Source organism: Passer montanus, unplaced genomic scaffold, assembly GCF_014805655.1.
Source record: "Passer montanus isolate IOZ18808 unplaced genomic scaffold, ASM1480565v1 scaffold29, whole genome shotgun sequence".
Classification (NCBI taxonomy): domain Eukaryota; kingdom Metazoa; phylum Chordata; class Aves; order Passeriformes; family Passeridae; genus Passer; species Passer montanus.
In genome coordinates, this window is record NW_024367596.1 from 1,712,610 (window position 1) to 1,730,226 (window position 17,617).

At 41.7% G+C, this 17,617-nt stretch overlaps 1 protein-coding gene across 1 annotated transcript in view; it reads right to left on the reverse strand.

The window, feature by feature from the left end:
• Positions 1-17,617, reverse strand: part of PPM1L (protein phosphatase, Mg2+/Mn2+ dependent 1L) — a 52,909-nt gene that overhangs the window by 7,242 nt on the left and 28,050 nt on the right. Inside the window, exon 2 of the mRNA XM_039713420.1 lies at positions 1,227-1,401. Coding sequence (XP_039569354.1) covers positions 1,227-1,401 — 175 coding nt within the window. The remainder of the gene's footprint in view (positions 1-1,226; positions 1,402-17,617) is intronic.

The window sequence follows — 17,617 nt, forward strand, 5'->3', positions numbered from 1 at the left end:
ATGAGAATTATGAGGAACCACTTCAGTAGGAATAAACATTTCACAGGACAAGGAAAAAAGATCAACCTGCACAAGGTGTTTGGGGAAGGACTGAAGACGAGCATTTGTGGGGCGGAAATTACGAATTGTGAGGAACCACTTGAGAAGGAACAACCATTTCACAAAAGCAAGGAGAAAACTGAAGTGATTTGGGGAATGACTGAAAATGAGCCATTTTTTGGGGCAGAAAAATGAGAATTATGAGGAATCAGTTGAGGAAGAACAAACATCTCACAAAAACAAGGACTAAAGTTCAAGGTCTTTGGGGAAATGACCCAATTTTTAGGGCAGTACAATGAGAATTGTGAGGAACCAGTTGAGGAGGAACAAACACCTCACAAAAACGAGGACTAAAGCTCAAGATGTTTGGGGAAATGAGTGATTTTTATGGCAGTGAAATGAGAATTGTGAGGAGCCACTTGAGAAGGAACAACCATTTCACAAAAACAAGGAGAAAACTGAAGGGGTTTGGGGAAGGACTGAAAATGAGCCATTTTTTGGGGCAGTACAATGAGAATTGTGAGGAACCACTTGAGGAGGAACAAACATCTCACAAAAACAAGGACTAAAGTTCAAGGTGTTTGGGGAAACGAGTGATTTTTATGGCAGTAAAATGAGAATTATGAGGAACCACTTCAGTAGGAATAAACATTTCACAGGACAAGGAAAAAAGATCAACCTGCACAAGGTGTTTGGGGAAGGACTGAAGACGAGCATTTGTGGGGCGGAAATTACGAATTGTGAGGAACCACTTGAGAAGGAACAACCATTTCAAAAAACAAGGAGAAAACTGAAGGGGTTTGGGGAAGGACTGAAAGTGAGCCATTTTTGGGGCAGTAAAATGAGAATTATGAGGAACCACTTGAGAAGGAACAACCATTTCACAAAAGCAAGGAGAAAACTGAAGTGATTTGGGGAATGACTGAAAATGAGCCATTTTTTGGGGCAGAAAAATGAGAATTATGAGGAATCAGTTGAGGAAGAACAAACATCTCTACAAGAAGCTCAAGATGTTTGGGGAAATGATCTGTTTTTTGGGGCAGTAAAATGAGAATTCTGAGGAACCACTTGTGAAGGAACAACCATTTCACAAAAACAAGGAGAAAACTGAAGGGGTTTGGGGAAGGACTGAAAGTGAGCCATTTTTGGGACAGCAAAATGAGAACTGTGAGGAACCATTTGAGAACCTGCCTCGTCGTAGGACACGGTGAGCTTCTCCAGCATCTCCCTGTCGATGGAGAGGATCTGCTGCTCCAGGATGCTCTGGTAGGACAGCACGCTGTTCTCCTTGTCGCGCTCGTAGTCCTGCAGGTGCTGCTTCAGCACCTCGGGCAGCCGCGCCTTCACGTACTCCGCGGCGGACTGCGGCACAGAGCGCGGCAATTAACCCCGGCGTTAATTGACATTAATTAACACCCAGCAGATCCCCCCGCAGTCCCCAGCTGCGCACCCACAGCGCACCCACGGCGGCACGGGTCTTTGGAAATTTATACTAAAGTTTGTATTAAATTTATACTAAAACTTATACTAAATTTTAAAGCGTCACGTGGAAAAGCGGGAATGAAATTTAATGTGTAAAATTTAATTTAAAAATAATTTGTTCTGAATTTTATTCTAAATTTTTAAGGACAAACTGGTAAAGCCTAATCCAATTTAATGTGTTTATTCTGAATTTTTATTCTAAATTTTAAAATGCCACGTGACAAAGGGAAATCAAATTTAATGTGTTTATTCTGAATTTTTATTCTAAATTTTAAAAGGACAAACTGGCAAAGCAGAATCAAATTTAGTGTGTTTATTCTGAATTTTTATTTCTAAATTTTTTATACTAAATTTTAAATCATCACGTGGAAAGTGGAATAAAAAATAATGCGTTTATTGTGAATTTTTATTCTAAATTTTTAAGGACAAACTGGTAAAGCCTAATCCAATTTAATGTGTTTATTCTGAATTTTTAAGAACAAACTTGCAAAGCAGAATCAAATTTAATGTGTTTATTCTGAATTTTTATTTCTAAATTATTTTATACTAAATTTTAAAGCATCACGTGGAAAAGTGGAATAAAATTTAATGTGATTATTCTGAATTTTTATTCTCATTTTTTAAGGACAAACTGGCAAAGCAGAATGAAAATTAATGCGTTTTTTCTGAATTTTTGTTCTAAATTTTTAAGAGCAGATCCCCCCGCAGTCCCCAGCTGCGCACCCACAGCGCACCCACGGCGGCACGGGTCTTTGGAAATTTATACTACAGTTTGTATTAAATTTATGCTAAATTTATGCTAAATTTATTCTAAATTTTAAAGCGTCACGTGGAAAAGCGGGAATGAAATTTAATGTGTAAAATTTAATTTAAAAATAATTTGTTCTGAATTTTATTCTAAATTTTTAAGGACAAACTGGCAAAGCAGAATCAAATTTAATGTGTTTATTCTGAATTTTTATTTCTAAATTTTTAAGGACAAACTGGCAAAGCAGAATCAAATTTAATGTGTTTATTCTGAATTTTTATTTCTAAATTTTTAAGGACAAACTGGCAAAGCAGAATCAAATTTAATGTGTTTATTCTGAATTTTTATTTCTAAATTTTTTATACTAAATTTTAAATCATCACGTGGAAAGTGGAATAAAAAATAATGCGTTTATTGTGAATTTTTATTCTAAATTTTTAAGGACAAACTGGTAAAGCCTAATCCAATTTAATGTGTTTATTCTGAATTTTTAAGAACAAACTTGCAAAGCAGAATCAAATTTAATGTGTTTATTCTGAATTTTTATTTCTAAATTATTTTATACTAAATTTTAAAGCATCACGTGGAAAAGTGGAATAAAATTTAATGTGATTATTCTGAATTTTTATTCTCATTTTTTAAGGACAAACTGGCAAAGCAGAATGAAAATTAATGCGTTTTTTCTGAATTTTTGTTCTAAATTTTTAAGAACAAACTGGCAAAGCAGAATCAAATTTAATGTGTTTATTCTGAATTTTTATTCTAAATTTTTTAGGACAAATTGGCAAAGTGAAATCAAATTTAATGTGTTTATTCCGAATTTTTATTTCTAAATTTTTTATACTAAATTTTAAAGCATCATATGGCAAAGGGAAATCAAATTCAATGTATTTATTCTAAATTTTTAAGGACAAAATGGCAAAGCAGAATCAAATTTAATGTGTTTATTCTAAATTTTTAGTCCTAATTTTTTTATACTAAATTTTAAAGTGCCACATAGAAAAGTGGAATCAAATTAAATGTGTTTATACGAAATTTTTGTTCTAAATTTTTGAGCACCAACTGGCAAAGCGGAATCAAAATTAATGTGTTTATTCTAAATTTTTATTTTGTATTTTAAAGCACCAACTGGCAAAGTAGAATAAAATTTAAAATGTTTATTATAAATTTTTATTCTAAATTTAAAGCACCATGTGGCAAAATGAAATCAAGTTTAATAGGTTTATTCTAAATTTTAAAGCACAAAGTCACAGAGCGGAATCAGATTCAATGTGTTCATTCTAAATTTTTATTCTAAATTTTAAAGTGCCACGTGACAAAGGGAAATCAAATTTAATGTGTTTGCTCTAAATCTTAAATCACCGCGTGGCAAAGTGACATAAAATTTAATGTGTTTATTCTAAATTTTAAAGCACCACGTGGCAGAGCAGAATCAAACTCAATCTGTTTTGTTTTTTTTTTAAAACATTTGAAAGCACAGAGTGGAATCACCAGGCCACAAATATTGATATACACAAACCCCAAAAATTCCTTTAATTCCCTGCTGGGGATTGGAGCGGAGGGAATTGACACAAGGGGGCACGGTTGGGCTGACGGTGGAGCTGTGGAAAGCTGGAGTAAGGCTGGAGTAACCTCTGAGAACCTCTGGGATCAGCTGCAGGGCTGACTCCTGATTTCCAGCACCCCCTGGGATTACCCCCTGGGACAGGGAACAGAAATTCCCTTTTTCTGGCACAGAAATGTGATTTGGTAATTAATTTACCAGCTTTAATTTGGGTTTTTTCAGCTTTAATTTGGTTTTTTTTCAGCTTTCCCTCCCTGACACAGCAGCAAGGGCTCTGTGCTCCAGTTTTCAAGTAAAAAAAAATATAAATAAGTGATAATAAAGTTGTTTTATTCCAGGTTTGGGAGTGAGCAGAAGTCCCCCCATTTCAGCTCCAGGCTCTTCCTGGGCTTATATTTCATTTTCTGAAGTCAATCAGAGCTTAAATTGCAATCCCAAAATATCCCTGGGGTCGTGTTCCACGTTCCTGCACGCTGATCCCGTGTGGGAATTTCTCCTGGAAAACCAACGGAACTGCCCACACCAGCACAGGCTAATTAATGAATTATTAATTACCATGACATCTGAAGAGCTGGTTTTTCCCCAGCAAGGCCAGAAGGCACATTGCACACGGATTATTTTATCCCAAATCCAGGAATTCCTGTTTCACGTGAGAACAGATTTGTTCTCTTGGATTTTTGGGGGGATTTTTGTGCTCCTGGGGAACACCTGAGCTCTCAGGAATTTGATTTTTCCAGTTTTCCTCCTCATCACCCCACGGGAAAGAATTCCATGGCCACTTGTGTAAAACTGGAACTCCAGCATCCCCTGGGAATCTGCTTTTCCAGTCTGAAGCAAATGAAATAAAGGATTGACTTTAATACCTTAATTGACTTGAGGGTATTTCGTCCTACCATGGAAAATTAATATTTCATATGGAGAGAATATATTGTAAAATATCTACAATGAGAATAGATTGTACAATATCTACAAATATACTTGCAGAGATTATTAACCACAAAAGTCCCATTTTTCTCTGCTCACTAAAAAGCCCCCCCGATATAAAAATCCCACCAGGAATTGCTGAAATCCCTCATTCTTCAGCAACCTGAACCCAAATTTGCCCACAGTTTTTAACTGATGGGAAAAAAACCCCATTCAAAGCAAATTTTCCTTTTGTAAATGATGCTGAAATTTGCACTTTTAGCTTTTTCTGGGAGCTCCTTTGTACAGGTGGGGAGGAAAGGTCTAAAATGTTCATTGTGGGACAATGCCTTCAATTCCCGTTCCTTTCCCAAGGGAATTTTTCCTTTAGCACCAAATTTTGGTGCATTAAGTCATTTGCAGATGCTCCCCCAGCAAACGAGTGCAATTCCTCTGGATTTATCAATTATTTATGGATAATTCCATCAAAGATCGGAGAAGTCTCAGGACAATTTTCCAAGTGAACACACCAAGTCAACAATTTCTGTTTATCCTCAATGGGCACAGACTGAAATGCAGAAAATTCCATTGAAACTTAAATAAAAAGGTTTTTTTTCTGGTCAAACAGGGTGCCCTGAGAGGCTGCGGAGTCACCAAATTTCCCACATCTGATATGGAAATATCAAACCCCAGCTGGGCTGGGTTATCCCACCCTGAACATTTGACAACCACACACACCCCCCCAAAATTAAGAATATAATGAGTAATGAGAGTAATCCTGCAGCAAAAAGAAAAGCATCAGCATTTAAACTGTACACAAACCCTGAATCTTAATTAGAAAGTCTATTTTAGGAGAAAAATCAGGATTAGTGGGGAAATGGAAGTGCAAATGAGGCCCAGAGCAGGTGCTTGGTACAAGTCCTGGCAGCTCTGCCACGCGGGGAGCTGGAGCTGCTTTAGGGGGGATGGGTCCCACAAAAATTCTGGCAAACACCACGAGGAAAAGACCTTCATGTCTAATATTTGAGTTTTCCAAAGGTCTCGGTTTAGTTATGGCACAAAGCAAAATGGGTGTGATTGAAGTGCTAAAAAAAATTAGGGATGTCAAGATTTCACCTGATTTTGATGCTAATTGGGTGGAACTATTAACGGAGATGAGCTGAATATGGAATGAAGGTCTGTAAAAAAAAGGATTTAAATGCCTGAAAAGACTTGGCCATCACCAGGTAACAATGTAGAAAAACCCAGGTCCCAAATTAAATTTTTTTTCCTAAATTTTGTGAGCAGGGATTGCATTTGAAGGCCAGCCAGGAGCATTTCACCCAAGCGGGATTAACTGAACTATTTTTTATATCCCTGTAATCAAATCTAAGCAAAAGGGGTCATTTTTTACATTGGCATAAACAGGCAGAAGAGAGAGGAAGAGCAATAACCCTAAAAATAATGCTCAGAGTGTCATAAACCCTCTGCATTTACACAGGTGTTGAACTGCTCGTTTTTTGATACAGCAAAATGCTGCATTTTGGATTTCACTGAGCTCATCAAGTTCAGCACTGAAGGTAAAAAAATAAAAGGAGGTTTGCAAAATGACTCAAGTCGAAATGACATTTCCAACTCTGTAACCCTGCATCAACACAGCCCCTGAACTGAAAGCTTTTATTAGGAATTAAAACGCCTTAAAACTACTCCAGGGGATTTCCACAGGTGTCTCTGTGCAGAAGCTTTTCCAAAGAGCAGGGTTTTTTTAAGTGAAAAACCAGTTTTACCAGAAGCCTTTCATTCTGCTCCTGTAGTTGAGGGAAAAAATGTATTTATAGCCCATTAGAGTCAATTAAAGAGCAAGAAGCATTCATCTTTCTCTGCCATTGTTCTCTCCCTCCCGGCACCGAGGGAGAGCAGTGGAATATTTCAGCCTAAATGGTCTCTCCTGATTTAGAGACTTCACTTTGTGCCAAGCAGAAACCAAGGAGGGCAAGATTCAGTCTGGGTGAGTTAGGAGACAAAAAAAACCCCAAAAAATCTGTTTTCACCTGCTCAGAATTTCAGCAGTGCTCGCAAACCTGTCTCCCACTCTTCCCAGCACCTCCAAGTGGAATATCTCTGTAATTCCACCCAGCACAACCCCAAAGCTCAGCAAGCAGCAAACACACAGAATTCTCAAATAACGGCAGAGTGTTAATGTATAAAACATTATCATTTTGCCTTCCCCAGCTAGAAACCCCCTGAGGGAAGCAGGAAAGCTCCTGGAGCAGGGGATGTTGTCCCTTGGGGCCCTGATAAGGCTTTTCCTACACAAGATAAATCCAATGCTGGGAGCAATCCTCGAGCTTCTGTTGAAGTCTGACCTTAAAAAGTTCTCTACGAAGAAATCCCATTAATAATTAGCCTCGTGTTCCTCCCAAAGCTTTGAGGAGGAGATGAGATGAGATAAAACCTTTTGGGGAGCCTCAGGGCTCATCCCAGAGGGACCCAGGAATGGAGGCACCACCGGGACTTGGCCCTGTCCCTTCCACAGCAGGGACAAACCCTGCACACAAAGAGTTAACAGGGAAAAGGTGCAATCCCACTTCCCTTCAGGAATTAAAAATTCTGAGGGGAACAACTGCGGATTCGATGAGCTCTGCTTAAATGTAATTATGGTTATTTTCTGAGGTCCTCCCCTCCCTTTGGGTTTGAAAAATCCACTGTATTGACCCGAAAAATGAGCTGGAGGCAGCCAGGAAAGGCTGGAGCAAGGAAGTCAACAAGAGCTGGGATGGAAAAATGATAAATTCTGCTCTCCCTGTGCCCAGCAGGTATTTTTTTACCTTCAGTGACACTGCAGGGACACAGGTGTGATCCATGAAATCCCAATTATTTCCCATTTCCCAGTCAGGAAAACACTTGGACAGGCCACATTCCTGGTCCCTGCAAAACTAATCCGGAATAAATCAAACTTTTGTGTCCTCTCCTGGAACAGCAGGCTGCCAGGAAAAGAGATTTTTGGGATCATGTGGGTGATAAGCAGCTGAAACACGAGATTGTGGCACAACTTAGTGCTTAAAAGGCTCCTGGAATGCCGAGGTGTATAAATAGTGGGGTAATAATGATTGACTGGGGAATTGTTCATGGAAAACCCTGCTTGTTATACCTGGAATTTGAGAACTGAGAGAGTCGCTGAGGGTTCAAGAGACAATAAATAAAGGGGAAAATTTATTTTAAAAGTTTTTTTTTTTCAGAAAAGGAAACTTTGATGAGCTGAGAGAGGTGAGGATGTGAAGGCTCTGAGGGAAGAGATGCTTTGGTTGTAGTGACACAGCTCCTTTTCCTAAAAACAGGAGGAATCAGAGAAATTTCAGGGACACCAATGACCAGGAAAAAAAGGATGGATTTCAAGATCCCACCCTGCTACAGAGTGACTGCCGTGGAATTCAGCTTCTCCTCCCGAGCTGCAGGACCAAACACCTCCTTCAGGAAGAACAGACAAACCTTCCAGAGTGGACAGAATTGATGTCACAGAGTAATTATATAAAGCACTTAATTAAATGGCAGAGGCTCAAAGACAGGGACTTCATTAAATAGAACAGCAGCCAATTGGAATCCATAAATAGTTCCCAAAGCCTGCTCCTTTTCTGGAGGCATTTCACAACACAAACTCTGAGAGCTGCACCCTGGAGAGCAGGAGGGACATAAATCAGGCCCCAGCCAGGACAAACACCAGTGCCTGGATGTTATTCCTTCTTCCCTCTACAAATGTACTTGTGAAAGAATACAAAAAGGATTTTTGGGATCAGAACATCTCTGAGTGTTGAGCCCAAAGGCAGTGGGGAGCAGGGAATGGTCTGGAGGGGTTTTTGTTCATATTCCTCAAGCCCTTGAGCAGTTCATTCCAAAAGATGGGAAAACAAGGAGGGAGGAGGCAGATGTAGGAAAAAAGAATAGATACTGATGGAAGGAGAACAGTGAGTGAAGTGGAATGATCAGGAAAAGGAAAGATGAGACCAGTTCTCTGGAGGTGGCACTCAGTGCTCTGGGCTGGTGACAAGGAGGAGATCAGGCACAGGTTGGACTCGATGGTCTTGGAAATCTCTTCCAACCCCAGTGATTCAACACCAGGGAAATATTTTCCTTTAAATGGCCATATAAGTGGGCATTTAAAGGAAATTCTCCTGAAACACAGTTTAATTAAATAAGATGGTACATAGTCATAATGTTTCTCCAGCTTGTTAGGACTATTAATTGCACTCATTATCAAAGCAGAAGGTCAAGGAGGTTCCCAGCTATTTTCATCTCTGAACGGATGGAGAATGGGGGGCTGAACAGGGAATTAAGCAGCTGAGGGGGAAAAGGGGAATAAACAGTGAGCTGAGACCCCCAGCACCGACCCTCTGGGTGACATCAGAGTGTTGTAGCCATAACTGAGCAGATTTTATACCTTTTATCACACCTTTTTATCTCTTTATTCCTGGCCAGGCCGCAGTGCACCCAGACAGGGCCATTCCAAGTGACCAGGTTCCCTCTCACGGGGACAGCACCAGCCCTCTCCCAAGGGAGGCTGAATAAATGTCCAAGCTGTTTCTTTCCCTTTACTGCTTCACTTTGCAATTTCCTCCTATTTTTAAGAGCAGCCCCAGCAGGGATTAAAGGTCCATGATAGCACACTATAAAAAACTTCAAAGCAGCAACTGGAAGTGATTCTGCTCCTGCATTAGAAGCTCCTTGAAAAAAGCTCCTGCTCTGAAGAGATAACAGCACAGCTTTGATTTTAAGGCTTTTGTATTGCTTGGAGTGTTTGTATATTAAAGTGACACAGCCTGGAGTTTTCAGATTTCATGGCAAGCCTTGAGACAACAAAAAGCAAATACCTTTTATTGGGAGCGTGGAGCAAAGCAACTCACACAGCCTCATACTCTGGCAACGTTCCCAAAAATATTCAACCTTGCACTTCCAGGAGTTTAAACAGAAATTTAAGCAAACCTGAGCCAAGGTTTCAGAAGAAAAACAAATTTGAAATTCAGAGAAACCCAAGATATCCCAGGGGCTGGTTGGGCTTTCCTGCCGTGGTGGTGAACAAGTCCTGAGCCAGGTCTCTGACAGCCTCTGAGGTGGCAGCTGGGGAGATCAGGTTTATTTCCCAGAAAAACAGCTGCTAGCAAATCAATGTTCTGCTGCCACTCAGGCACTGATTTATTATCTCCCAAAATCATTAATATTTCTCCCCAAAGTCCCTGGGCTCTTTGGTGCTGCTCCCTCACTGCATCCCTCAGCTCTGTGGGGATTCCTCCCCCTGCTGCCCATAATTCCACCGGGATCATCTCCACAGAAATAATCCCACTCCACCAGATTTTCCATCATTTTCCAGACAGTTTTTCCATATAATTTTCCAGACAGTTCCCTAACAGTTGTCCAAGGCAAGGGTCATGGCTGAGCCCCACTCCCAGCTGTTGACTTCCCAATCTTGAAACTCCAACCCAAGCCAGGCAGCTTCTCTGGAACATCTCCAGATGAAGCAGTGGGAGCATCACTCCAAATCTTCCATCCTCTCATCCCCCAGAACTCCAGGATTATTCTCAGAACGATGTATCCAAGCTGTTATCTCTGCCTGAGCCCAGTTTACCACACCTGATCACTAAACCATGTCTAAACCTTCCAGCACATCACCTCCAGGTGCAGCTGCTTTTAAATCCACCTCCACAGCCCCTTCCCTCCAGGCACTGCCTGATCCCGGCTGCTGGAATAAATACATTTAAATAATAAATCCAGATTTATTCCCAGCAACCCTTGGAGCAAGTAAACACTAAAGGGATGAACTGTGGTGAAACCAGTGAAGAGCGGAATGGAAAAAAAAAAAAAAAATCTCAACAGCTTGAAGTGTCTCGAGAGATCGGGACGAAAAAATGTGAGAGAATAATTTTGGGCAGGAAAGCGTGGAATTGCAGCTTTCCACCCCAAAAAAAGTGGGTTTGTTTCCTGACGACCGACGGCGGGACACAAACAGGGAATGAGAAAACAACATCTGAAGGAATCGTTGAGGTTCAAAGAAATGCTGCCAACACTGAGCAAAAAAAGGGTAAAAAGAGGATTTGGGAATCTTGTGGGTGTGATAGAAACTCATCTAAATCGAGACAAATAAAATACCAGCAGGAAATGTTGAGGGGGGGAAAAACCTGGTGTGCAGAAGAGTGAGAAACTTATTTTGGAGCCAACAGGATGGTACAGGCAAATAATGGCATTTCTGAGGGAGAAAGGCTGGAAGAAGGAAAAGGGACAAAAGGGAAGGCTGAGCACCAAGGAGCTTGTGAAAGGAAAGGGAATTTTGGGAGATTTGGGGAAAGTTAAAGGAGAGGGAAGTTTGGGAGAGGAAGGAAAGGGAATTTTGGGAGATTTAAGGGAAGTTAAAGGAAAGGGAGATTTGGGAGACACCTTTAAGGATGAGCTTTGCTAAGAGGCCAAAAAAAAGGAGAGGTGCTAAACATGAAAACCTCCCAAGCCTCATCCATGGCCCTTCTGGAGAGTCCAAACCCTTACACCAGCCTCCAGTTCCATGAAAACCACTCCCATTTCCCCAAGGAGAAGGGAAATCATGGCTTGAGATGTTCCTGCTGCTGCTCCAGCATCTGGGAGGTTCCTGCTGGCAAATCCTGGGTGCCCTGACAGGAATGAAATCCATTTTTTGGGAGAAGCCCCTTGGTTGGGGTGAGGGCTGACAGGAGCTCCAGGTGGGCTCAGGAAGGAACTGGGAGCTCCAGGTGGCTTTTCCAGCTGCAAAGCCCCAGGAAAAGCCTGGAGCTGATCCCTGCCCAGGAGTTGGTGCCAGCTCAGCAGCTCAAAATCAGATTATTTTGCCTTGTTGGCTTTGGGATTGGATCTTGGCTATTTTAATTCCATCCCATTCTAGTCAGGAGAAAATCCCCTGCAAAATAAACAGTGAGAGTGAGCCTCACCTTAAGGAGCTGCTGATTCTCCTCTACCAACCCAAAAATATCCCAGGAGGAAAACCTGGGAGCAAATGAATGTGCTGCTCTGGGAGGTGAAAATCCTGCTTTAAAGGAAACATTTAATTTCATTTCCCACCTAAGAGGCTCCACCAGAACAAAACACACGAGCAAAAAGCCCAGGGAAATTGAATCAGGGCTATTTCTGAACTCCTTATCCCAGTTTTGGAGCCCATAAACTCCCTTTCCCCACACGTGGCTGCACTATTTTCCTAAAGTGGATTTTAGTGAAGTGGGAAATCAAATTTGCAAGAGCAACGACTGCAAGAAATCATGATAAAATGCTTGATGCTTCCTGACACTTAAAATAATATTCTAATCTGGTTTTCTAAAGCTCTGCAATAAACTCTGCTGCCTGGAAATCAGGTGGAAATCAGAGGCTGAATGAATCCAAACACAAAATTATGCAATGAATGTTTTCATTGGCTACAATTAGGGCATGTTATATTTTTAAAGACCTGCAGATTAAACAACCTGAAAAATGAAATATTTAACCCCAGCAATCAAATGAAGAAATCAAAAAGGAGTTTCTCTGGGTTTTATGGATAGAAAGAGATGTTTCCTCACTCCCATCCGTACACAGATTTTCTGGAGAGCTGCTGGGGAAACATCCAGGAGTTCTTTTCCATGGAGGTTATTTTGGTCACCATTCCCCTTTCACATGCACACGAGGAGCTACAGGCTATTTTTTGGTACCAGAATGATCTTTATCCTGCTATTTTTATTCTCATTGCTGTGCTTTTGCCCCTGGCCTCTCTGCACAGCCTTCCCACTCCCATTCCTCCCCCAATCCCAGTTATTTGCATCCTTTCTTACAGAACCTCATTTTATTCTCCTTAAAAGTCCTTAAAAACTTTGAATTTAAGGCCTCAACTTTCCAGCAGAGCCCAAACACTGCTACCCAACCTCTGGTTCTCACTGTGCTATTTTTGCACCATGAATTTTGAATATTAAAGTGTATTTTGTAGATTTTGGGGCTTTATGATCTGCTGAGTATTATTTGGCTTGATGATCTTAAAGGTCTTTTCCAACCTAAGTGATTCTGTGGTTCTTTAATATATTAAATAAACAGAAAATAAATAAAACAGTGAAGCTCAGCTGGGCCTAAAAAACAAACTCTGAGCACTTCATTTAGGGGGTATAACTGAGGTGGAATAAAACTCCTTAAAATCTTTTTAAATTGTACTTTACATGCACCAGGAGGATGTGCTTGAGAGAAAATGCTTTTTCCTGCTGATTCCTGTGGTTTTTTCTTTGGCCTTTCTCAGTGCTCACAGGAATTATTTAAAATAAAATACATAACTACAGGGTCAAGCAAAAAAGCTGTTAAAATGTTTTCATAGGTAGGTGGCCAAGAAATAATCAGATTTTCTCTTAGAAACCGAGCTAGGAACCCACTCAAACAACAACTCTTGGTGATTTAACGTCGTGGTTTTTTACAGTCAAATCAATTATGAGAAAAATCTGTTTTTCTCTCACCAAATATTGCCAAAATAACCTGCAGCTTACTCCTTTCTGCAAGGACTAACAGGCATTTAGCCTTGAAAGGCATCTAATAAATAAAATCATTTCCATGCAATTTGTCTGAGTATTCACACAGAAAATGCCACGAGCTGGAAATCCCACAGGGAACTCGGGATAAATCCCACAGGGAATTGGGGATAAATCCCACAGGGAATTTGGGATAAATCCCACAGGGAATTTGGGATAAATCCCACGGGGAATTCAGGATAAATCCCACCAGGAATTTGGGATAAATCCCACCAAGAACTGGGGAAAAATCCCATGGAGAATATATTATAGTATATTTATATTTTATATATTTTATATTACCTATTCTAAATTATATAATATGTATGTAATATACACAATATCCAATATATATTGTGTATATAAAATAAAGGAATATAAATCAACCAGATGTGCTGACAGCTGGCAATCTGACCAGCTGAAATCTGCATTAATACCAAGAACAATTCACAATTCACAATTCACAATTCAAATGTCAGTGGGAGCTTTGTGGCACCATTTTTTCATTTGCAAGAAACCAGCGAAGAAACTAAAAAATCCTTTAGCCAAGGCATGGCTAAGCAGGAGAAAAAAATCAAAGTATTCCCATTTCCAGGCCTAAATCTCTGCCTGTCTCTGAGCAAAAACCTCTATTTAGTACCTCAGGCATAAATAAAATAGAGTTTGTGCTGATCCCAGTGCCTTTTCTGGATGGAATAAGTACTTCAAAGCATTATTTTGGGTTTAAAAATAGAATGTTTTGGCCTGCCTGAAGTCTGGGTGGCACCATTGGATGTGGCAGGGTAAAACTTGGAGGTTTATTCCTGGTTGGCCTCGTTCTGCAGGATTAAAGAGCTCCACCAGGTCACAGAAAGACAAAACCAAGGACATGAGTATTTAAATCAGCTTGCATGGAGGTTTCCTGGGAAAAAATGGAGTGGCCATGATTCAAAAATTCCTTGGAAGTGAAGGAAAATGGAAGGAAGCTCCAGAGCAATGGTGTGAGCAGAACAGGATATCTGATAGATTCCTAAACCTCAATAAATAGAGGGAAAAAATTCTCATTTTCCTGTAGAGAACACGATGTGCTATGGTTGTAATGCATGTAGATAATTTATATATAATTTCTAAATAAAGTGCTTGGAGCATCCTATTCCTGGTGGTATCCCATTCTAGGGAACAGTGTAATCAGTATGGGCAGCATAATTTAATTAATTTTTCACCACTGCCTGTACACAGATGTGGAACTGAGGGAAAAGCCAGCCTACCTTAACCATAACCCATAAATCAAATTAAAATCCACTGTAGTGAAACCACTGAGAGAGAAAATGCTTTATAAATAGATAACAAACCTTGAAGTTCACAGATCTTTTCTCAAGGAAACAACACAAAATGTGATTAATTCCAACATCCTCGCCAGGGCTTTGTTTGCAGGTTTATTTCTGGGGGAAATTTTGCCAAGGTCCCTCTTTGATGTGTCCCTTCCAGGATTATTTCAGGAGGCATTTTTGGAAGCGGTGTCACCACATGAGTGGACAGGATGTTTGTGAATTCTGCATTTGAAAATGGAATTATTGTGTCCTGATGTGCAAACCACAGGCTTTGCCTGGAAGCTGCCAGGATAAAAACCGGGATAACATTCAGGCCGTGGAGATTCCTGGTCCAGAATCCAGCCTGGGGTAGATTTTCACATCCCAGTCCCATCAAGATCCAACAAACACCCGGAGACAGGGATGGACCTTGGGCAACAGAGCCTGAACACATCCAGCAGGGGAATGCTGGTAGAAAATGGGAAAAACGAGTGGCAAATGATTAAAAACCCAAGAATTGTTAAAATGCAGGCGGTTTGGGAGGAGAAGGGACACAGAAAAACAGGGATGTGACCTGATAAAACACCAAGGGAGCCCCGTGGCCACACTTCTGTCCCAAAATTCTCCTTGGCCACGCGGTTTTCCCACACAGATCGAGACCAACTTGATTTGACACCAATTATCCTCCTCAGGCACAGCCCTGCTCCTTCCCACCACGTTCCCATGGCACTGACATCACACCCAAAATAAAGGATTGCCCTTGGACGGGCTAAATTCCATGTGAATAATCCCTCAGTGCCACCTCTGCTGCTCCTCACCCTCGAGCAGTCCATGAGGGATTTTTCCCAGCTTTTTCTTTTCCCACTAAATCCCAATCTCCGCTCATTTTCCAGGCAGAGACTTGCCAGATTTTAGGAAGAGCCCTCCTAATTCTGTATTTAGCCAGCAGGAGATTTGTGCCATGAAAGCTTTTCATCATCACCACTTGGTGTGGTGCTGTCCAAGAACATCTCCAAAGGGTGTTGTGGGCTGGGCTGAAACTTGGGATTGCTCCAAGATGCTCCTGTGAGTCAATCCCAAAATCCAGAGCTTTGTTGTGGGTTTTAATGAACTGTGTTGTGTCTTAATTGCATTGCACGTTCCACATTTCCAATACACAGCATGAGGTGAAAGGGACGGAAAGGAAAATCAAATTTAGTGAATGGCATTGACAGAATTCCTTTGTTTTCCTTTTAGTGCAGCCACAAGGGTTTGGGAATGTGCAGAAACAGAACAGTCAGCGAATTTGCCCAAAGCCCCTGACTGAGGAGGAGTGCAGCTCAGTCCTGTGAGACTGAGGAAATGTTCTTTACTGGGGAAAAGAACAAAACACATAATTCCTCCATGGAAATCACATAATTCCTCAGTGGGAAAACAGGAGAGATGGGGAGAGAGAGTCACCCAGCTGTGATCTGCTCAGAGTGCAGATTCCTGCAGGGAACATCCCTCTGGATAAATGCTTTTAAATCTTATTTCAAGGAGAAATGAGAGAAGGAGAGACCAACCTGGTCTCTCCTCCATGAAGAACGAGATCTGTAAAATCCAAATATAAAACAAAACTCCTGTAGGTCACAGCAACACAAGAATTGTTGAGTTTCTGCTAAATAAAGAACCTGAGATGAGAGATCCTCATAAATGGGGATAAATCTGTGTAGAGAGATACTTCAGGAGGAGATGAGCAGGTGATAAGGAAGTTCTGTCCCCAGCTGGCAGCATTGCAGGGGGAGTGACACTGGTACCCTTTAAATAAGTGCTGACAGCTGGAAAATAAAGCCCTGCACTTGGCAAAAAAAGAGATGAGGGGGAAAAAAACCTGATAAAAGAATAGGAAGTGATTTATGAGTTACAGAAGAAAAGGCATCTGGTGCAGTTGTGAAGGTCAGAGCCTGGGAGAGCAGAGGGAAGCAGTGCCAGGAGCAGGAGCAGGGAGAACAGCCTGGCTCAGCAGCAGAAGGGCAGGAGGAGCTCAGGAGCAGCAGGAGGAGGACAGCAGGAAGGGAAAGCTGGGCTGGGCTCCGAGCTCCCGACAGAACCTCCCAGCCAGGGAAAAGGAGGATGAAACCAAAGGTCTGCCCAAAAACCTGGGCTCTGCAGGTCTGCTGGGAGACAAGGGGAGCAGAACCATGGAGTCACAAAGTGCTGGGGGGAAAGGATCCCAAACCCCACCCCATTCCAGGGGCAGGGACCCTGCAGTGTCCCAGGCTGCTCCCAGGAACACTGCAGGGACCTTAAATCCCATTCCAGGGACAGGGACCCCATCCATGTCCCAGGCTGCTCCCAGGAACACTGCAGGGACCTTAAATCCCATTCCAGGGACAGGGACCCCATCCATGTCCCAGGCTGCTCCAAGGAACACTGGGAGGTGACATTAAATCCCATTCCAGGGGCAGGGACCCTGCACTGTCCCAGGCTGCTCCAAGCCCTGTCCAGGCTGGCCTGGGACATTCCCAGGGAAGGATTTTTTCCTAATCCAAACCTTTCCCTTTCCAGTTTAAAACCATCTCCCTGTCAGATGTGGAGCCTCCTGCACACCACCCCTCCCAGAGTTTAAAAGGCTGGAAGATGAGCAGGGAATGATCCAATAACACACCAGAAACTGACCAGGATGGGTCAAATTCATCGGAAAATCCTTAAATTTGGGGAAGATCTTTAAGGCCATTGAGTCCAGCTCAGCACCACCCCAGTCACCACTAAAGCACATCCTCCAGTGCCACATCCTCACCTTTTCTGGACACTCCAGGGGTGGTGGCTCCACCTTTAAAGCACTTTATTGCCAGACTCTCCATTCTCTCACAGCCCCCTGCAGAGGTTTGCTCCTCATTTCAGCTCTGCTGCTCAGGTGAGCAGCTCCAGTTCCTGCCTGGTGATCTGACACCATTTTAGCTAATTCAGGTTAATAGAAAGGAATTGCCCTCCCAATAACACTTAACTCACACCCCCTGCAGCGTCTGGGGACAAGCCACAGCATTATTAATAATAAAGGCTGAGAATAAAGAGGATAAAGAAACTCCATTAAAAAGAAATGAATGAGTGTAAGTAACTACCTCCA